The 22,180-nt window shown below is 39.8% G+C and overlaps 2 protein-coding genes across 4 annotated transcripts; one reads left to right on the top strand and one right to left on the bottom strand.

Annotated features, from left to right (window-relative positions):
* Positions 1-150: 150 nt before the first annotated feature.
* Positions 151-3,422, bottom strand: rpl7a (ribosomal protein L7a). The gene is made up of 8 exons (XM_007548954.2): positions 3,327-3,422; positions 2,252-2,372; positions 1,891-2,040; positions 1,366-1,506; positions 1,010-1,089; positions 673-803; positions 374-443; positions 151-290 (listed from the first exon to the last, which is right to left on the bottom strand). The coding sequence occupies exons 1-8, from the start codon at positions 3,327-3,329 to the stop codon at positions 186-188; spliced, it is 801 nt and encodes a 266-aa protein (XP_007549016.1). The 5' UTR covers positions 3,330-3,422; the 3' UTR covers positions 151-185.
* A 1,789-nt stretch (positions 3,423-5,211) lies between these two features.
* Positions 5,212-21,364, top strand: usp20 (ubiquitin specific peptidase 20). 3 transcript variants are annotated; one of them, XM_016669921.1, is made up of 25 exons: positions 5,212-5,498; positions 5,725-5,831; positions 5,994-6,047; positions 6,295-6,357; positions 6,509-6,649; positions 6,738-6,840; positions 7,030-7,099; positions 7,221-7,334; positions 7,415-7,508; positions 8,624-9,122; positions 9,217-9,366; positions 10,177-10,289; positions 10,979-11,151; positions 13,351-13,445; positions 13,529-13,562; positions 13,650-13,695; positions 13,807-13,987; positions 14,093-14,219; positions 14,309-14,478; positions 16,030-16,111; positions 16,443-16,551; positions 16,879-16,981; positions 17,065-17,133; positions 17,225-17,393; positions 17,972-21,364. In XM_016669921.1, exons 2-24 carry the CDS (start codon positions 5,754-5,756, stop codon positions 17,380-17,382), a joined length of 2,826 nt encoding a protein of 941 aa, XP_016525407.1. In that variant the 5' UTR covers positions 5,212-5,498; positions 5,725-5,753; the 3' UTR covers positions 17,383-17,393; positions 17,972-21,364. The 3 variants fall into 3 exon arrangements, with proteins under 3 accessions (XP_016525407.1, XP_016525408.1, XP_016525406.1); XM_016669922.1 differs by having other exon boundaries at positions 5,712-5,831; positions 7,415-7,493; XM_016669920.1 differs by having other exon boundaries at positions 5,712-5,831.
* Positions 21,365-22,180: the final 816 nt, after the last annotated feature.

Here is a 22,180-nt window from a genome sequence, read left to right as displayed (position 1 = left end):
CAAAATTCCTGATCAAATCAACTTTCACAATCTTTTAGATGCTTCTTTGAACATGTAGAAAATATTTGGTTAAACCTTGGTGCATATTTTCATTCTTTAACAGCAACAATTGAAAAAGTGCCACATTCAGACTTAATAAACACAAAGTCACTTGTATTAGAACATACATTTTTATTCCAAACATTTTAACCAAGCTTGGTTGCCAGTTCCTTGGCCTTAGCCTTCTCCAGCTTAGTGAAGCGGGCTGTGGATTTGGGGCCCAGGATATTACCTCCCCAGTGACGACGGATCTGTAAAAACAATTCAAGTCATTTAAAATTAGCTCTCTCTTAGGTGCATATTTATAAAACAAAGACCAGAAGTTACAGCTTACCTCCTCATATCTGTCATTGTAGTTGGTCTTGATGGCTTCCACAAGCTTAGCCAGGGCACCTTTATCCTCACTGAGAAAGAGAGAAACATGACTCAATACTGAATGGCTTTAGAGCAAAAAGCACCACAGCAGTACATACAACCTTGTTAATCATTTTAGTACAAAATAAACTTAATGAATCATTCATCTAGAATGTAAATTAGAAAAACAGTTTGAGCTGTTTTCATGAGAAGTGACATTAAAAATCAACCTAAACTCTCAAATAAAAACCTGGAAATAATTTACTTTATGACACTTACGGGTTAACCTGTGTGAATGCAAATGAAGTACACGTTTTCCTGTGCACCAGTCTTCCCAGTCTGGCCTTGCCCTTCACAATGCAGTATGGGACACCCATCTTACGGCAGAGAGCAGGAAGGAAGACCACAAGCTGGAAAACCAGGACACATGTAAAAGCCGTTAAAAATGCACATAGTTCAAGTTGGTGTGTAATCGAGATTAACTCTTTAAAAGGTCACTGCTCAGGGTTAAAAAGCTCGTAAGTTTTGATCCACATAAAGGATTCAGGTGAAGAAATTCAAACATCATTGCCAGTGATCACCTTCATTGTTAACCCAAATTTTCTCCAAGTCTTACCTCAATTGGATCCACATCATGAGCGATGACGACCAGCTGAGCCTTCTTGTTCTCCACCAGAGAGGTAACGGTATTCACACCTGGAGATAAAACAGAAAAAAATGTAACTTCTGATATGCCAGCACACAAAAAGAAAAAAAAAAAAATCTGTGGCCAATGCTCAGGGTTAAAAAGCTCAAAAAGCATCAAGATAGATTTCAGGTGAAGAAATTCAAGTCATCACTGCATCATGGCCAAGTTGGATAAAGCTGAATATCTTGAAATGCCCAATATTTTCAAAGGATTATCTTATTGTCTAGTTTAACATTTAGCATTATTTTGTAGACGTTTGTTTGCATAACTCTTGTACACCTCACCTGCACGGAGGACAGGAGGCCTCTTGGTGGGGGTGTCTCCCTTCCCGGCTGCCTTCTGCTCAGCACGGGCCAACAGCCTCTTCTTCTTCTCCTGCTTGGTCTCTGGTCTGTACTTGTGGGCCAGCTTAAACAGCTGGGTGGCTGGAGCAGGGAACAATACATTCAGTTAAAAGAATAAAAATAAATAAAGGCAAAAACGTCACAAATTAGAAAGAGTTTCAGCTGAATGCATCAGTGATCTTGGTGGAAATGTCATCACAGTCAGATAGCAAATATTTCACATCATTTGCAAAGAAACAGTGAAGAATTCATCTATTGACAAGGTTTATACAAGGCAATATTTTACAAATATTCCCTTTCTGACCCGTTTTTCTTTTATGGAAAACCCCCCCCCAAAAAAAACAGGTCAAACCTAAAAAAGTTGAAAATGTAAACAGACAAGAAAAACTCAATGCATCTCTACAGTATGGTTTCTTTGAGCTCCAAGTTTAGACGAAGTACAAATCCAAATGTTTATAATCTTACCCGTCTGGCGGTCCAGAGCCTGGGTGAACTGGTTGATTGCAGGGGGAACCTTCAGACGCTTGTACAGAATGGAGCGTTGCCTCTGCAGGCGAACGTAACGAGGCCATTTCACAAAGCGTGTAAGGTCACGCTTTGGCTGGATGTCCTGGCCTGTGGACAAGCAAACAAAAAGTTTTACTTCCAACAGTTCAGAGCATTATCTGCTTCGTCACCCGTTACATCGAGCGTGCATCAGCGATCTTGGTGGGAGATTGTCATCACGGATGTTAAGATAGCAAATATTCTTTTACATCATCTGCACCATAAGTGTATCTATTAGCCCCAATGGAAAAAAACTTCTACAAAAAAGCTGAATACTCACCGATGCCAAAGTTCTTTGGCCTCTTTTCAAAGAGGGGGTTGACTACTTTCTTGGGCTCATGTTTTTTGGCCACAGAAGGGGCAGGTGCCACCTTCTTCCCCTTAGCCTTCTTTCCCTTAGGCTGGCAAGACAGGAAAAAAATAAAAATATTAGTGATAAACTTAAAGTATCAAGTTTAGAAGTTTCAAACCATATCTTAAAATGAATTACAAGAAAAAAAAGCCTCAGGTGTGCTAATTTGATTCAGCACACCTGAATCAAATCTGGCTATCAACTACACTGTAGAGCCTGACAACAGAGTCTAAACTTGTGGATTCAAGTGTGTTGGAAAAGGGAAATCCTTCCCAGGACAAGACACTGCTGATTCAGAGGACTATAATACATAGTGTTCAATTATATTTTGAACACTGTAGTACACGTAGTGTTTCAAAGGCAATTTAAAAAATGGATGAAATTAGCTCATCGCTCAAATTCATTTAGGGATAAGGAGCCAACTACATTGCCAAACGGCATCACTGCATGAAATACATTCATTAAATGATTCATGGGAAACTAACCTTGCTAGTTTAAAATGTAAGGAATTTGACAAATTCCTTAAATATGTTAAAGTTAAAGAATGTATCCGGCAAACCTACATTACACTAGCACTGTGGCCCATCATGCACTGCTAGCAACTGCTAGGTCGACGCTAAGGCCCCATTAGCCAACGCTATTAGCTTAACGTAACCGGAGACTGTCAACTTGGACAATATACAAGTTCATCTGATCTTTTACTAGTTTTAAGTAACAACTCGTATATTAAAATAAAATGAAAATACCGAAACCCCCGTTCCCGTTTTGCACTAGTTTCTATTTGGCCAATACAGCACTGCTCATACCGGCTACACTTGTAACTTCAACCGGGTTTTAATCACAAATTGCAGCATACAAACCCACAATATCCTCACTATATTAACAACAAGGCTTAAATGACTTTAAAATGATATTTTGAAATATAATAAGAATCATAAAGACAAGGATGCAAGCAGATACAGCAACATAAGTATTCTGGCTGAAGAGGCAAACATGTACCTACCATGTCGGTTCAGGCAGAAAGGAAGACCGGAGGTTGTGGGTAGGGTAAAATACCGCGAGATTTCCAACGCGACTACGTGTGCGTAGGAGCGGGTTTGAGTGGTGCTGATTTGGAGTCAGTTTCTTCTCTTGTGATTGGCTGAAGACTATTGATTGAACTAATGGGAAACAGACCCAGAATCAGTTATCAGTGTTAAAATAGGCTTTCTTTATTTAAATATATTTTCATTTACAAATTTAGAGCGAGCTTAATATTTTGGTTGTCAGTCGCTCACCTATTTCGCATCCTCAGTAGCCATACTCTTGGTTTCTTAAACTACTCTTGTCAGATCTTCTCATTAGAAGAAAACAAAGGAAAGTTAGACGAAAACAAGGATTTTGATTTGTTATTCCTTGGAGTTCGAACATCCAACAAAATGTGTAAGCTAAGCATATAGTTCTTTTCAAAATATTAGTCCTAGAAGCATTTGTATTTGATGTGTCTAATATTATACTAATTTATTTATTATATCAAGTCTTAATAACAAAGCATCCTTCATAATTACTGGCAACCCTGATAACAATATGTAAAACACCTAGAGTATGTTACCTTTTCAAAAATATGTTTTTTCTATATTTCTTAAAACTGTCACCAATTTACTATTACATTTATCCACCTTCATTGATTGGCCATGCTAACTAGCCATAGTGTTTTTGGCAGACTGTGTTACGGTGAACCAGCTGTGGAGTGAGGGGATCTGCACATGCCTGATTGACAGCGCTAAAACCCTCCTTCTGGTTCTGATTGGTTGGTTCTGACTGAGTCGTTTCTGCAGTTGGTTCTGTGAGCAATAGGATAAGGCAGAGAATCTATTTTTTTCCCCGCAGATTATCTATCTTACTGTCATGATAAGATCATAATTTTTTAACAAATAGGTTAAAAAAATAAACACACTGCAGCTTTAAGGGGGGCAGGAGGTCATTATGTAAAATCGACTTTTTTTTTTTTTTTTTAGCTTTACATCATATCATAATTTTACTCCCTCACCCAAAACATAGAGTGTTGCTGTGATTCTTTCATGCATCTCTGAGAAATCATTTAGTCTCCTGTGGCAGACATTTGGGGTGCATAAACACTTGCTCTCACCAAGCGCTGCCTTTTCTACGCAGCACCTTTTCAGAGCTGCAGTGTCCTCCAAGTACTGAGCTCGTCATAGCTACTTCTTAATGCAAAAATCCTACGAATGTTGTTAAAGGCTGAATGGAGAAGTGTTTTCCTAAATGTTGACTTAAAAACCTTAGGTTTTGCAATTTAATGCCTTGAAATTGGGCTGTGTCTCTTTAAGAAACACCTACTATTCTTTCTGACACTGCCTAATGTCATCACAACAATGCTTCTCATTATACTCATTATATTATATCGTTCTTAGGAGCATTGGACTGAGAAGTAGTACATATGATGAGTTCAGCAGCTGCCATGGGAGATTCAAGGATTCCTCAAATATGCATGAAAGAATCACAATAACTCCCAGGTATGTTTTTTTTTTTCAATTAAAATAATATTTTGACACCATTAACGCTCAAAAACGTCAATTTAACATAATAACCTCCTTTAATAGTTAAGTTTAAATTTTACTTATCAGAAAATCTTTTGGTCATGGGAGAGAGTTATCATTATTCAGGTCAGGAGGACCTTAATGTATGTCAGTCAATGCACAAGCAGGACCCATTTAAGCGACGTACAAAATCACTTAACTTCCGTAAATAAGTTACGAAGAACTAAAAGAACGTGCATTTTATGTATCTGTTTATGTGCCGTTTTCTTTTCTTTTGTCTTGTAAATAATAATAATTTTAATAATTAATTATTTGGAGTTGAAGTGGTCAGGTTTACCCGCTCTACCCCGACGCTCCTGCTGCTTGCGTCATGCCGTGCCATGCGTGCGGTTCCTCGGCTCTGCGGATGGTGAGGGAGGGGGGGCAGTTGGAGGATGGTGGGCCAGGGTACAGCGTCGCTCGGTCAGCTCCTCTTCTAGCTAGCACACCGTCAGCTGCTTACACTCAAAGCGAGGCTTTTTTGTGTGTGCGGACATGAGATATTACCATCTTGACAGCGGCAGCTGCTGCTATTCTGTTATTATGAGGCGTTAATAACAGCTGTCATCGCTGGAGAAAGGAGCTCTTTCTCTTCTTTCGTGAGTAAACACCCGGGCCTGTCTCTTTGCTGAGCTGTCAGCCTCTGCACATACGTTTAGGTTTCAACTTAGAATGTATTTTTTAAATATATATTTACATCACATATGTTTGTGCTGTCAAGAGGCAGGGTTTGTGTGATGTCTGTGCTCCCAGCTAGCTGAATTGCAACAGCCTCTTAGGAAATATGTTTTTTGTTTTTTTTTCTTATACAGACGTATCTGTTAGGATACGTCCTAGTGGAGACAGCGAGTACAATGGCAGAGCCAGACGTTTGTCCTCACCTGGACTCAATAGGAGAGGTCACCAAAGAGGACCTTCTCCAGAAATCCAAGGTGGGTGTAAATTAATTTATTGGTGCAAGTCATTGGCTGTGTGTGAATCATTGTGTCATAACTAACACACACCTCTTCTTAACGTTCTTGTATAATAAGCTCTGCAATATTTTGTTGTTGCATTTAGTTGATTGGAACCCACTCTGTTGCTGTTTTTTGTAGGGAACTTGCCAGTCATGTGGAGCTGGAGGTCCCAACTTATGGGCCTGTCTGCAGGTAATTTTATGAAATTGTGTCTGTGAGTCTTGCGTAACACATGTGTGCTCCAGCAGCAGCCGGTGTTGCACTTACTGTACATTATCTTGCATTAGAAAGGCAGGTGTTTGCTAAATAAATAATGATGGTGTGATGCATTAATGTAATTGAAAAGTGCTGCTTTTTCTGGCATAGAAGCTGAAAGGTATAAGTAATTTTGTACTTTGTGTGGCAGTACAACATTCAGAATGTGTTTTTGTTTTTTTAGAGTGACTGTTCGTATGTTGGTTGTGGAGAGTCCTACGCCGATCACAGCACTCTGCATGCACAGGTAAAAACATCTGATGATGATTGGTCTAATCCATGTAATCCAGAACAAAAAAAAAAACATACAGAATTTGTTTTTGTATTGTGTACAAATGTGAAATGTTAAATTGTTTCACAAGCCACTGAAACATTTTGTTTCTGGTGTTTTTCTTTAGGCTAAAAAGCACAACCTGACAGTGAACCTAACAACCTTCAGGATCTGGTGTTACGTGTGTGAGCGGGAGGTGTTTTTGGATCAGAGGCCGGCGCTGGTCCCTGTTCCGGTTGCGTCCCACCACTGCAAAGCTGCAGAGCAGGTGCAAATTGTGGCCAAGATACCGAATTACTTTGTTACCTCCAGTCTGCTCGGTGCATAAAGAAACTCATGCATTCTTTTTTCCACAGGAAGCTGCTGTCCAGTCAGCAGGTCACCCTCTGAAAGCAGTACCGATTGCTGTTGCGGAAGAAGATGGCTCAGAATCAGAGGAGGATGAGCTGAAGCCAAGAGGTGCAAAAAATTGTCTTGGCATCAACAATTCATTCAAATCTTACTAATTTCCAACTAAACTTCCAAAAGTAAATATTGAAGGAAAAAAAACAAAACAAACGTTTGTGTGTGCGTGCGTGTGTGTGTGTGTGTGTGTGTGTTCATAGCTAAGTTAAAGAAGTTCATGGGTCTTGCCCTTGTTGCCTCTAGGCTTGACAGGAATGAAGAATATTGGAAACTCCTGCTACATGAATGCTGCCCTGCAGGCCTTGTCCAACTGGTGGGTTCACCTCCAACTTGCCCAGTCATCAGGGATGAGCCTCGCTTTAGAATCTTGTTTTGTATTTTTTGAGCTAAAGCGGTCCTCCTAAATTTAACACTGCATACTTTTTGTTCTCCAGCCCTCCGCTCACCCAGTTTTTCCTGGACTGCAGCGGCTTGGTCCGGACCGACAAGAAACCGGCTCTGTGTAAGAGCTACCAGAAACTCATCTCAGAGCTCTGGCACAAGAAACGGTACAAAGCCACGTCCAACTTTCTAAGCTTATTCGCTTTTGTTTACTTAAATATTTCTCACATGCCTTTTCCACTTTCAGGCCCAGTTATGTTGTTCCGACCAGCTTGTCCCACGGCATCAAACTGGTAAACCCCATGTTTCGAGGTTATGCTCAGCAGGTGAGCACGCAGCAAGTAATTGAACTTTGATTTCTACTCCAATGGAATACTGCAACGCTGGTTTTCTAAGTCAAATGATTCTCAAACTCTAGATTTATGTGTTTTTGTCAAAAACTACTCTAGTTCACCTTAACTGACCGATAACAGCCACATCCCAAGAAGGAAGATTGAGTTAAAAAAACCAAACATGTTTTACCTTTTAGTTCTTTTAGTTTCACTTAGCAGTTTAACAATTTTGGCCTTTCGAAAGGACCAATTTTAATAACCTGTTTTTTTTTTAAGGAAATCATTTCTACCTTCTTCTTTCAGACGTATTTCCCGCAGCTTTAAATGCATTTTTTTGCACAAAATAGGGAAAAGAGTAAAGCAAAACAGACTTGAGTATAAAAATTACAAATGCTTACATTTTCTGTCCTAAAAGTCCTCTAAATGAAATGTAAATTTTTCAGGGATTTAAAACGGTCCTTGAAACATCTCCTGTACGGAGGTATAGCTAGGGACCTTCAGACACAATTAAATGCAATATCGAGAGTATGATATACTGATATTATCTCATTCAGAATAAACAGTGAGCAAAAATCCTTGTGACTTTATTTGGTTTTCTGGGATAGATAAGGCCTTATGAACTCTATTAGACTACAAAAGCATTTTGTTCTTTTGATGCATGTCAAACAAAGATGCTTTTCAGCTGAAACTAGAAGGAACAGAGAAAAGACTGTTATTGTTGTATTACAGGAGTTTATGTATTTAATCTCATATTTTACAGAGAAAATAACCATAGTGAATTGAACCAGCTTTTTTACACTGAAATCCCAGAGTTGAGCCTGCACTAAGACAAGAAATCTTACTTATATTTGACCAAAAAGTCATTATTATTATCAATTTTTAACGTAGTGCATGTATTTCCAATTGTGTTTCATTCATTATTTGTTTTATTTGTGGCAGTTTTTAAGTCCTTTATAGTTTTCAGAAGGAAACAATTTCTTGCTGCAGAAAGGATGTCCATGTGTTGTTTTTTTTTCTAATGTCTTGTGGAACAGCCATTTTCGGGGTTTATATTTCTTCTCTGCAGAAGCCCAGCTTCCGCTGAGGAAGCCGCAGTCATCGTTCTAATATTCCCGTCTCTACAGGACACCCAGGAGTTCCTGCGCTGTCTGATGGACCAGTTGCACGAGGAGCTGAAGGAGCCGCTGACAGAGTGCAGCATGAGCGGGGAGGGGAGCGACGTGGACGAGAGGCGGGACGGAGACCGCTCCCCTTCCGAAGACGAGTTCCTGTCCTGCGACTCCGGCTCCAGCAGTGACCGGGGTGAGGGTGGCGGCCTCGGGGAGGGCGAGCTCTTCCTGCAGGACGAGTGCGATGGGTTTAGGTCCCCGTCTGCGGGAGTGGGTTCGGGGATGGTGATCTCGGAGAAGGAGAGGCTGAAGGAGAGGAGGGTGTCCGGCTCCCCCCTGCGGGGCGGCTCACAGGAGATGGACGAGGACGCAGACGTTGACACGGCGGCGGAGGACGGGGCTCCCGAGAGGGGGGAGGAAGAGCCACCTGCGCCGACCGCAAACGCTGACGTCCAGGAGGACAACCAGACATCTACTGCAGCGCAGGTGCAAGGCCAGAGCAACAACACCTCAGGTAGCAGCCAGGATTTTTATTTTTTTTTATTGTTTATGTTGAGTCATCCACTTATAAATGGTTATTTTCGGCCTCTGATGTGTTGCTGTTTAAGAGCCAGACAACGAAGCATCAATGACCCAGCCGCAGTCCACCCCCTGCAGCCCTGTCCGAACCCTGCAGGAGCTGCATCCCAAGCTGTCGTCCAGTCCGCCCCGCTCCAGCCCGCTCCGCTCCGCAGGACCGGCCTACTCCTTCAAGAAAGGTGGAAACAACTTGGAGATTTTAGAACCGAGGGCTTTTGTTGCGACTTTTAATGGGTTTGATTTGGTGGGATATTTCACAGTAAATGGTGTCCAAACTTCCATTACTTGAAAATTTAAACTACTGATAGGCCACAAAATTCATGAAATGAAAAATGCAAAAATTTGTTAATTTTTTTTAGTTTTAACTGCTAATGGATAAACTTTTTTTTTTTTCTAAAATCTGTGTATCATTAAAGATCCAAAACATAAAAACGGCTTCGGACTGTAGCCAAATAGTTTATACCATTCTTAATACTAGTTAGGGGCAAACAAAATCATTTCAGGGGCCACAAAAATAAAAATAAAAATACCTCTGAAATCCTACATTCATTAAGCACATGAAAACTGGGGACCATTTTCTGTTAAGACACTTGTCAACTTATAAATGGTTATTTTCGGCCTCTGATGTGTTGCTGTTTAAGAGCCAGACAACGAAGCATCAATGACCCAGCCACAGTCCACCCCCTGCAGCCCTGTCCGAACCCTGCAGGAGCTGCATCCCAAGCTAAGACAGATTTTTTTTAAGCATAAAAAAATCACATTAGTTTAAACTGGTGAAAGTTTGCGATCTAATCATGTCTGAGCATCTACCGATATTTTTGTTCCCATTTTGTCAGCTAAATACATAAATAGTTTAGATGTTTTTTTTTTTTTTTTTGTATAGGTCTTTACTTTGAGTGGCACAAAGTACTGAGCACTGCTGTGTTTCAGGTTGCTTTAGCAGTGAAGCCTGTCCTTTAAATTAGTTGCTGCTATGGTTCTTTACATAGCTCAGCTGCTGCTCACCTCCAGGAAGAAGAAGCAGTCTCACTATCGCAGCGTCATCTCAGACATCTTCGACGGCTCCATCCTCTCCCTGGTGCAGTGTCTGACCTGCGACAGGGTGAGAAGTGCAGCATTTCAACACCAGGGGGGGCTAATCACACATGTTCCTAATTTGCTCAAAGGTTAAAATGGTTAAAGTAAGGGCTGTGTTTATTTAATGGTTAGTCACATTCAGTACTTTGCAGGATGATTCATGCTCCTAGAACTTGTCCAGTTTTGTTTTTTTTTTTTTTTAGATTGCAAACAGAAGCTTTGATGCCTTTTACTGGAATTTTATGTGGCTGACTAACACAAAGTGGTGCATAATTGTGAAGTGGAAGGAAAATAACACACATTAAAATTTTTGTTGTTGTTTTACAACTGAAATCTAAAAAGGTAGAGATGGATTTTTGTGGAACCACCGTTTGCTGCAGCCGCGGTTCCTTTGTGCTACGTTTGAAATCCGGAGTAACATTTTTTTGCCTCTTCTCGCAAAAGTGGTTCAGTCACACAAATACACACTTTTTCCTGTATTTTACAATTAGGCATTAACTGTGCTAGTGGGTCACATACTATCCCAGGTAGATGCATAGAAGTCTGTGGTTGTAACATTTACAAATCAGAAGAAGTTCATGGGTTGAGAATAAGCAAATATTTCCAATTTTAATGCTATTACTTGTAAGTGTGGGAATTTGAATGATTGTTTACATGCCGAATCACTTTTATGTCAGAGTGTAGTGTAATGTGTAGGTGTCTGAACGCTTCCAGGTGTCCACCACAGTGGAGACCTTCCAGGACCTCTCGCTCCCCATCCCTGGTAAGGAGGACCTGGCCAAGCTCCACTCGTCCATCCACCAGAACCTGCCGGTAAAGACCGGCGTGTGTCCCGACACCTACGGCTCGCAGGGCTGGATCTCCTACATCATGGACTCCATACGCCGGTCAGCGAATCACACCGTGTCATTATTTAAGTTGGGGGGTGATGGGAATGGAAATGTGTTGGTCGGTGAAGGCACAGGATTTTATTTTGACTAGTTCAGATTCTTTATCTGATTGGAGAAATTTGACCTGCGGGTGGTATTTTCTGCAGACTGCAGGCAAGCCGCATCTTGACTCGTCGCTCTCATTTCCACACTTGGCTACGGAGAAAGGCTGCTGAAAATCAGCCGTTGCAGATTCCAGGGAAATGAACTCTGGCTGCTGCATCAAAGGGAGATGCGATAACAGAGTTTTTGTAAGCAAAATGCATGTAAGAGCACGCAGCAGTGTCGTAGGCCGAAGCGACGGCACAGGAAACAGAAACCCAAAAGATGCTTAGTCAGCTTCAATGAGATGGACCCACGGGTGCCTTTATGCTGCCTCTGGCTGTCAGGTTCCTGCAATTAGCAGTAATTGTTTTACACTTTGAGAGAAGATGTGGAGTAAAAATGGGGGGAAAGAGCTTCCGAGATTCGACAACCCACTGATGGGCACTGACAGCTGGAGAGACGTTTTATAAGGCCTGAAAGTTGCTTTTGAGTGTGATAAAGACTTAGTAGCTCGTTTGTCACTTTGCTCTGGCAACACGACGTTAAATTAGAAGTGAGTGTCGCACAGCATTTTATTTATAAAAACGATACGGTGTTTCCTTTTAGTCTTCAACTATGTGCTTCTTCGCTTTTGCCTTTAACCTACAACCATAATAGATTTACAGGGAAGAGAGGAGGCTTACGGAAAGCTCTGCACTACCCTGAAGCGGTATGTGACTGAGGCAGAGGAGGCGTTTTTCTTACTACATGAAGGGAAACGTGTTTGGCAGAGGGAGGAGTAGGCGGCGTAGCATCAGAGGGAACCTGTCTTTGCAAAGCCATGTGCGTTACGCCACCATTGTAAACGTGCAATTGAGAAACAGAAGCTTCTGGGAATCGCCCCGCTGGGGAAATTCAGGTGGATCCACAGCAAAGTGACAGAATTATTAAAGTGTATTTGTGAGATTTGGTGTTTAAGTAGAAGTAGACTGGATTTCACCACAGCTAGAAGATGCAGTATGTGAAGTTGTGATATTCAGCCTTATATGCTGATATGAATATTGAGATATCGCAATGATATTTTATTGAAAAGTTAAAGGGACGGTGTATTTCCTCCTGTAAGTGACTGTGTATTGGTACTGTTAGGGAATTAGATAAGTCTTACCTTAGGTGAAACACTGAGTCAATCACGAATGAATCAAAACGCATTTTGATTATTATTTTATTAAGAAATTAGGCAAAGAATATAGCAATGACTCTGGCTAGTCCAGGGAAGAGAAGAAAAGATGAAGGCACATCGCTTTTAATATCCACCAGCCCTCTTACAAAGATTGGAGCAGAAGGGAGGATCCCACCGGATTCAGTTCACTTCACAACTCAGGTATTTGCACCTGCAGACTGTGACCCGGGATGGTTAAAACCCAGTTCAGAAATAACCTCCATTATGCCTCCAACATGAAGGGTGCTTTATAGCTAAAATTGATTGCTTGCTTGATTGATTGAAATAAAACAAAGTTTGACGTGACAGTACTAAAATTCAAAGTTGTGGGGAGAAATCCAACGGAAGGAAAGATGAACTATGATGGAGTTGAAGTTGGCTTGAAGGCACTTCCATCATCTTTTATGCGAGGCAAAAAGACAAATCTCGATGAGCATTGAGTCAACTTAGATTTAGAAGTTAAACGTTCTGACCTAAATCCAATTGAGAATCTGTGACAAATTGAAAATCGATGTTCCCGTTTACTCTCCATGCAGTCTGTCGCAGCTTACTGGCAAAAAACGTCAGTCCTGAGATGTGCGAAGGTTTTACAAATAGCTCCAAAGACTGGCAGCTGTAATTGCATTAAACAGTGATTCCACAAACTATTTAGAGGCTTTGTAAGCTGGAGGGGATGAGTGCAAATGGACACGACCACCCTTTCCAGATTATTTTATTTGTAAAAACATTTCAAAACCACGTGTCTTGTTCCTCCTGCTTCTATCATCTCACACTATAAAACCTAAGATAAAACAGAGCAGAAAATTGTGTTTGTAGCATGAGAAAACATAAAAAGTTCTGTGGTTTGAATACTTTTCCAAGGCCTTTTATGCTTCAGACGATGCATCATCTTTTTGTGTTGCTCTTTTGAACAGATTCGTGGTGTCCTGCATCCCCACCTGGTTTTGGGGTCCCATGGTAACGCTCGAGGACTGCCTCGCTGCCTTCTTTGCTGCTGATGAGCTCAAAGGTAGTGAAACTTCCTGCACTGATGTGTTATGGTTTTTAAATGTTAGTTACACTTTTTAGTTTGTGTGTTTTTCTTTTAAACAGGAGACAACATGTACAGCTGTGAGAGATGTAAAAAGTAAGTATATACTCCAAGTTGAATCTTCCTCATTAGACTTTCAAATGCATTTACCTTTTTATGTTTGTTTGGTTTTTTTTGCTGCAGATTGCGAAACGGTGTCAAATACTGCAAAGTGCTGAAGCTTCCAGAGGTAGTAGGGTTTTTTTGTTGTCATTTTTTATTTATTGTTTTTGCTTTTAATAAGAGATTTTGGTTTTGAGTTGCACAAAGTTCAGCTGTAGGTTTTGTGTTTGTCTTGTAGATCCTTTGCATCCACCTGAAACGTTTCCGTCACGAAGTCATGTATTCGTTCAAGATCAGCAGCCACGTGTCCTTCCCCCTGGAGGGCCTCGACATGCAACCCTTCCTGGCCAAAGAGAGCCCGTCTCAAGTCACCACTTACGATCTGCTGTCAGTCATTTGCCACCATGGCACCGCAGGAAGTACGACCGAGCTTTGTCTCCCTGAGATGAGAGAAATCCATGTTTGCTTTGATTTGAAAAGTGTTCTCACGTCCTCTCATGCATTTTTTTTTTTTATTGACGCAGGCGGGCATTACATAGCTTACTGTCAGAATGTGATCAATGGCCAGTGGTACGAGTTTGATGATCAGTATGTGACAGAGGTCCATGAGACGGTGGTGCAGAACGCCGAGGCCTATGTGCTGTTCTATCGGTGGGTTCAAGGCTGAGTTTACACCGACTTTTGTTTTTTTTTAGTTTTTTTTTTTTAACATTTTTATCGTTTTTCTCGGCTTAACGCAGGAAAAGCAGCGAGGAGTCGGTGCGAGAGAGGCAGAAGGTGGTGGCTCTGGCCAACATGAAGGAGCCCAGTCTGCTGCAGTTTTACATCTCCAGAGAATGGCTGAACAAGTTCAACACCTTCGCCGAGCCCGGCCCCATCAGCAATCACACCTTTCTTTGTCAGCACGGAGGTGCGTGATCGTTGCGTTTTCTCCTCTCTGAGGTCAGGATGGCGTACCCTGTAGCAAAGAGAGAGCAACACACAAAGCTTTCTTTGAGAAGGGTTTCATGTGGAGGTCAGAGATTCCCACAGTTTTAGCGCACTGCTTGTGGAAGCGGTTGCATAAAGCGAGACTGTAGAGGATGACTTGGAAAAAAACAACAACTCTCAATTGACTAATTCAACAAAAATTATGAAGGTAAAATATTTTTCAAGCACTGTTACCCAAAAAAGGGGAAATCGCTGTGTTAACTTTTAATAATTTAATATTGTTCACACACAGAAAGGTTCATTCTTTACAGGTTTATCACATAATGAGGCACCATTTTACTCCTATAAAAATTATTGGTAACACTTTAATTGAAGGAGGTGAATAAGACTGACATGACACTGTCATAAACATGACATAACACCTGTCATGAACATGAATAAGCCTTCATGAATATTTATGACTGTTGTCATAAAGCGTCATTCGGTAAATCATGACACTTTTAATACAAAGTTAACATTATTCAAAATGTCTTTGTTATGACAACTTGACATTAACCAAGACAACGTCATTGTCATGACAACTTGACATTGAGAAAGAAATTATTTTCTTATAAGGATAACATTTTAAAATTCACCTGTTATGACAATCATGACAAGTTATAATATCTTGCTTAATGTCAAGTTGTCATGACAACGACGTTGTCTAGATTAATGTCACGTCATAACGGAGACAATTTCAATAATGTCAACTTTGTATTAAAAGTGTCATGATTTACCAAATGACGCTTTATGACAACTGTCATAAATATTCATGAAGACTTATTCATGTTTATGAAAGTGTCATGTCAGTCTTATTCACCCCCTTCAAATAAAGTGTTACCAAATTATTTTATGTACTATTGATCACAGAGTTTTACTGTCTTGACTTAAAAAATTATCAGCAAGTGGGGAGGCAGGCCGCTTAAATCTAAATGTACCCAAATTAGCCAGCAATAATATCAACATTTTTAATAATAGAGATAAAAAAACAAAAACACGACTATATCATGGTATTATTTTAAAACCAAAATGATACAGTTGACCAAGTTAAAAAGTAAGCATAAGTAGAGGCAGCTTGTAACCTTTGATAAAACATTTGTCAATTTAAAGAAGAAATTGTAAGTAAATGTAGGCATCAGACGCTCCACTTTTTTGTGTAATGTGTAAAAATTAAAATCAAAAAGAGCATTTCTGGTCTACAGTTAAAAAGTATTTTCTGGCCATTAGCAGACAACCAAACTTTCAGCTTGGGGACTGACGGCACGCAGCATTCCAGGGAACTCACTAATTATTTACAACATGCACTTTAAACATCCTTGAAGTTCCGAGAAATCCAACAAGTCCAAATTAGTCTTACACGCATCACATTACAAAAAGAAACCATGGGACTCTCCTGCATCTGCATGGAAGTGACTTTCTTTTTTTTTTTTTAATTTCTCATTTACTTTTCCTCTTTTCTGCAGCCTTTTTGAACGGTTTCCTCTCTTCACAGGGATCCCGCCTAATAAGTACCAGTACATTGATGATCTGGTGGTGATAGTTCCTCAGAATGTGTGGGAATATCTTTACAACAGGTAAACAATAATAATTATTAATACATGTCACTAGAGGACTCAGACTAAAGTGAATTCTAACCCAGATGTGGCCCCTTTACTGTCTTCTGAAGCAGTATAGGGATACAGTCAGGATTAGTAATTAAAAGCTCCTTGACACTCTAATAAACTCAAAGCAGAGTGTAAATCAAATCCAGCTTGATCTATTTTTTAATTTTTTTATTTTTTGCTATTGTATGTATTTTTATTTTTTTTTACATTATATTAATTAAACTTTTTTTTTGATTGAGATTAGTGATCATCCTTATCCCTCCACTAACCTTTCACTGCATATTTGCTTCACTGTGTTCAGTTTCGGAGGCGGCCCCGCGGTCAACCACCTGTACATGTGCGCCATCTGCCAGGTGGAGATCGAAGCTCTGGCCAAGCGCAGGAAAACCGAAATAGACACCTTCATTAAGGTTAACTCTGCTTTTCTGAAAGGCTTCATCTTTTTTCTGTTTTTTTTTTATGTTATTGTTAGGGCTGAACGATTAATTGTGACGGAAGGATTATCGGCATAATTATCAACTAATTTAGTAACCAATTAATCGCTAACTAGAGAACAGCATGCTCAGTGGTAATCCAATAGATTTATTTCAAATATTTTACTAAAAAAGCAGCAAAATGTGGCTATTATTTGTTAGTTGTCAGAATAAAAGCTATAGCTAAAGTAATAGTTAATTTTAGGCATAATTATTATTAATCCTACTTGCTACACTTTTCCTTGATTTGTGTTTTGTCTGTAGCTGAACAAGGAGTTCCAGGCCGAGGAGGCTCCGTCGGTGATCCTGTGTATCAGCATGCAGTGGTTCAGAGAGTGGGAGAGCTTTGTGAAGGGCAAAGACAACGGTACAAACCACACACATACAAATGTACAGTTATGGATGCAGCTTACTTTAAAAAACAAAAACGCATATTGCTTGTTTTCTCAGAGCCACCTGGTCCCATCGACAACAGTAAAATCGGTGTTATGAAAGGAGGACACATACAGCTGAAGCAAGGTAAACTTTTCTTCGCTAACTGAGACGTAAAGCCTGGAACAGGACACAGAGATGATTTTATTTTTATTTATTTCTTTTTTTTACATTTCAGGTGCAGACTATGGACAGATCTCCGAGGAGACATGGCAGTATTTGTTGGGGATATACGGCGGGGGTCCTGAGATTGCGGTGAGACAAACGGTGGTCCCAGCTGACCCCGACAGTCTTCACGGAGAGAGGAAGATCGAAGCAGAGACGAGAGCACTTTGAGATTCACGCAGGTGAGAATCCGGCTTTATGCATTATTTTCTACATATATTTTCTAAATATATTTATTTCTACTTGCCGCGCTAGTTTATCTTTACTTGAACAGCGTTCACGTCATCCTTAGCACTAGAAAGTAACCCCAGTTACTTTGTGTCCACTTACAAAATGAGTCCCTGAACTGACAAATGTCTTCAGGGAGGCTCTTATCTAATCTGACTGGTTTTCAGCTGCTTTGCAAAGCAAAGCAATGATGATGCTTAGATGTGCAGTGCTGGTACTGGATACTTACTCTAAAAGGCTGTAAATGAGCTGGATGAAGCAATTAAACTGAATTCTTACGATTTTTATTGAAAATAAATTGTAGACCATTCATCACATTCCTTCGACTTCGCTGTATTCGTTCCTGTTTGTTGGGCTAAATTCCTTCAAAAATACACAGATATTTGTCTTTGTTGCTTGAAAAAAATAAGACATAAATTCAAGGGAAGAAATACTTTTGCAAGGCTGTAAACTAAGCTTAGACTCCCTTTGTTTTTGTTTTTTTTGTTTTGTTTTTTTCAAACTTGTTTTTCTAAATTTTTTTCCCCTACAGGTCTGATGATATCTTTCCACTTCTGCCCTCACATGAAGATGAGGAATTTGCACGTTGGCGAAGAAGCATTACGAGCACTTTGTAAATGTAGCGACGTCTTATTTTGAAGCTGCAAGAAGGTCAAAACGGGACCTAAACATCACCGGTTTTATCCATCGGACCGCTCCCAAGCTCTGTGTTTGTGTCACATCTCTGCAGCTGTTTTCGGTAGCCATAGGCGTCGCCGTAGCGACTAGATGTCATGTGCCGCTTCTAAACCGGCCGTGGCAGGCGAACGGCACCTGGCGTTACGAGCCAGAACGGCGCAGTGAACGTTGCCGATACGTGGGAGGAGGGCTCCTCTTTCACACTAGAAGCAATTAAGATCTATTACCAAGCTTTCCGTTGTTTAGCTGTTTACTAAGTTACATAGCAACAAGCAGACAGAAGCAACAGGTCTCAAGTGAATGAAACGTCGGCAACCTCCAACCTCAGCGTGCGCCAAGCCCTCAGGAATGGAAACCTTTTTCTTTCTGTTTGTTTTTTTTATTTTTTATTTTTTTGGGCCATGGGAATGGACGGAGCAGGTTTGTTTATAACTGCAAAACATGCATGTGTGGGTTATGCACAATCACTTCTGGGCTCAAACTGCATGCAGCTGTAAGTTTTTGCTGACTGAGAAGCTCAGTTGTTTTGCTTAAACGATCCGTTTTCATGCTCAGAAATACTCACAAGAAGACCTTGCTTTTGTATAGTCAGTGCAAGCTCTGTCAGCAAACAGCCATAGGGACTGGGGGGGGGGCATGTATAGATGTGAATGTTAACATTTCATTAGTCAAAGTAGATACGCAGGAGGGATGCGTATGTATCTGAAGTGATAAAGAGAATCTTGTGCAATAGATTTGTGCTGCTACAAGATCAGTGTAAGCTTGAACTTATCAAGTGCTACTTGAGATGCATTTAGTTAAAAATAATCATATTTATTAAGCAAAACAATATATATATAGAGATAAATGTGATTTAGATAAAAGGGGTTACTGCTGTCAAACTTTTGATGAACTTTTCTTTTTATCTGTAATTTCTTATCGTTGCTTAGCAGGAGTTTGAAGATTCCATATCTATCACGCTATGTTGATGTTTTCTCCCAGAAAAAAATGTCTCATCACGTTTGAAATTTGAAATATGAAGTCATACGTGTTTAGAATATAATACAAATTTTTATTACAAATTTAGCCACGAAACTTAAAATACAAATTTAAGCTGTTCACGTGTTGGGAAATACACATTTATAAAAGTTCCCCAAAATTTAGGGGATGGGAGCATGAAGCCAGAAAACCTTTCCAGCACAACTAACTGTTGCATATGTTTCTGTCTCGTTTTCACAAAAATATGGATGTCTTGGAAAACACACACTACTGGAGTCATTGTTCATGTTTATTCATCATACATGCACAGTCATATTCTGCTAGCTGAAACATTTTGCGTCATTTTGGCCAATTCAAAACCATGAGAGTGCAATGAGTCAAGTCACATTCATTACAGAAAACATTGTTGTGGTTTGAACCAATGGGGGAAAGTTTCTCTCCACTTAGTGTGTTGATTTCACAAAGCATTTTGTGTCACAGTCATCTATACTTGATTTTTTTTGCATTTTTATTGCAACTATGAAACATCTCGTATCTCATATATACTCTTCAAATGTTTTATTTTTAAGAGTACTATTTTATTTGGTGTGTGATGTTTGAATTCTCAGCAATCACCCCCCAGCTGATAAATTGCTGCCTGTAGTTAATTCCCTAAGTCTGAAGAAAAATTGGTTATATTGTAAAACAGAAGTGACTTTTTCCCAGAGACAACAATTAGTTGCCTCTGGGAAAAATGACTAAGCTATGCTAGTTACTTTAGGATGTTCCATTTAGCTTAGCAGTTTTTTTAGTTAGCTAGCACCCTGTAACAAACCTGCAGTAGTTCTAAAGCTCACAAAATAAAATTTGAAACCTTTTGCTTATTTTTATTTCTTTGAAAAAAAAAAGTTGTATGCAAACTAAGTAAATAAGAAAGAGTACATGTTTTGCTTAGCCAGGCATATTCCAGACTTTTGGCCGCAGTTTCAAAATGGAGTTGCTTTTTTGTTACAGTCTTCAAAATAAAAAAACTTCAGACTTCTGTAGCAGGGTTGAGTTCTTGGATACAATCTGATAAATGCTCTTCTGGCATTTAGACGTGTTAATGCGAGAGAGTTCACCTAGCTAACTCTTCATACAAGGCATAGAAATACAAGCATAACTTGCTGTCATAAAATCAACTTATTGTACATACAATGTATTCCTGTATTCCATATACAGCTTGTAGATGTATTTGTATGTGAGTAGCACAGATGTAACTCCTAATGGTTAAGGTTAAAAGATCGCTTAGAGTAAATAAGGAAAATTGGATTTATTCACTTTATTTTAATGTTTTTAAGAACAGTATATGATGACCACCACCAGTTTTTTTTGTGTTGTGGTTTTTTTTGAAGGCGTGTTCTATTTGAATTTGCAAGTTGCACTTTCTACAACAATTTGATTTGTAAAATGCTTTCCCACAACAAAAGGTATCTCCCCTCCTGTTTTCTGACCTTTTGTTCATGGGTGTTTTCCATGGATAGCAGCCCAAAATGTCTTCAGAGAAAAAAAAAAGAGCTTGGGACCATGACAAAAAAGTTAAATAGGTTTTATAGAAACGCTTTTCATTTCACAGGTGACTTATAAAACAGAGAACTTTACTATGTATATTTAACATTTTAGCTCACAGTAAGCCATGTCTCTGTTTTGTTGTTAAATTATGAATCAGTTTTAAAAGAAAAAAAAATGTATCTAATGTTGTCTATTTTGTTTATTGAACTAGTTTCTCTTTTCATACAGTTCCAGATTTTATGTACAGGAAAATGCTAATATTGTGGCAATATGTTTTCTATAGGTGTGGGGAAGAATGTGCAATCAAACAAACGAAAAACAACTACAGTGCAATCTTAGCTGTATTGTAGAGATGCTAGGACGAGTCAGTAGCTTGAACAGCTGAGAGTTCAAACAGCCAGGCGCTGTGACTTGTTATAATGCAGTGTTAGGGAATTTCTTGTAGTAATTATTACATTAACCCCACCCTGTAAGTGCATCTGCTCATGTTACGGCATGTATATGCGTGTAAGACTTCAGTCTACTGGAAAAAACAAGCATTGCTGTAGTTGGACAGTATTCATAGGTGTCACGGCACACAACGAGATTTCACGGGTCATGTTTCCTAGTCGTTAACCGTGTGTGGCTCTTGTGGCTATGGTGATTCTACCACAGTTCAAAGGGATGTTTAAATGTCTGTATAACTGATGTAATTACTATGATTGGTTTAATGATTAAAATTTCCTGCTTTTGGATTGGAGTTTTTCCCCCCCTTCCTTTTCTGTACTGAGGCAGACGGGGTTAAATGTTAAAGACGTGCCGTCAAGTTGCTGTTGGATAAATATTTTTAAAAATCAATGTGTCATTTAATGTGAGACGGTGGCTAAGTGGTGACTACTTTTGCCCTGTAGACAAAACCGAAGTGGAGAGTTATGCGTGGTTCACCAAACCCGGTTGTCACAGCACACCGGCCACCCAAGACTAAATCAGAGGTCGCAACTTCAAAAACTCCAATATGAGTTCATAGGGATTGTATTTATTTAGCAATTTCTCCAGTCAGAAGGAAGAAAACCAGAGAAATGTTTTTGAAAGCAGTAGCGTAGAGGCTAGCACACTACCCAAGGTCTGAAAGCACTTAGTGGTCAGTGTCTAATGAACACTTGTAACAAAAATTGTGATTCAAAAATGTTAAATTCTGCTTACTTTCTGTTTCATTTCTGACTGCCATCGTTAGTCCCAGAACGCTTCGTATTTGAAGGACTGCCACATCTTATGTTATGCTGACGACACCATCTGTCACAATGCTTGAACTTCAGGAGTTTGTCTCCAATTTTGTTTCCTCGCAGCATCATGTTGGGTTTTAAATTATTACTTGAAGCTAAAGCGAATGGAAAGGAAATCAAACAAATGAGATGAAATGCCTTGTCCTGTTCATACCTGTTTAAACCAAGATTTCAAGCCTTTCATGATCCGCTTTCTTTCTCATACAATAGAGAGCTCTGCTGTCCCATACTGTGTCGTAATCTATAGGTTCTGATTTAAGGTGTGACTACAAAGGAGCCTATGTGTGTTGTAA

Source organism: Poecilia formosa, unplaced genomic scaffold, assembly GCF_000485575.1.
Source record: "Poecilia formosa unplaced genomic scaffold, Poecilia_formosa-5.1.2 Scaffold28, whole genome shotgun sequence".
Lineage (NCBI taxonomy): Eukaryota > Metazoa > Chordata > Actinopteri > Cyprinodontiformes > Poeciliidae > Poecilia > Poecilia formosa.
The sequence above is the reverse complement of the archived record's forward strand: the minus strand, read 5'-3'. Positions and strand labels throughout refer to the sequence as shown.

Bases quoted from the DNA above. Each gene is read 5' to 3' on its own strand.
- rpl7a (XM_007548954.2), bottom strand. The intron at 1,090-1,365 runs GTGAGGTGTACA...TTTTATCTCCAG, and splicing joins GCCTCCTGTCCTCCGTGCAG to GTGTGAATACCGTTACCTCT. The intron at 444-672 runs GTAAGTGTCATA...TCTCTTTCTCAG, and splicing joins GCATTCACACAGGTTAACCC to TGAGGATAAAGGTGCCCTGG.
- usp20 (XM_016669921.1), top strand. From the start codon at position 5,754: ATGGCAGAGCCAGACGTTTGTCCTCACCTGGACTCAATAGGAGAGGTC. The intron at 6,358-6,508 runs GTAAAAACATCT...GTTTTTCTTTAG, and splicing joins ACAGCACTCTGCATGCACAG to GCTAAAAAGCACAACCTGAC. The intron at 16,982-17,064 runs GTACAAACCACA...TTGTTTTCTCAG, and splicing joins TGTGAAGGGCAAAGACAACG to AGCCACCTGGTCCCATCGAC.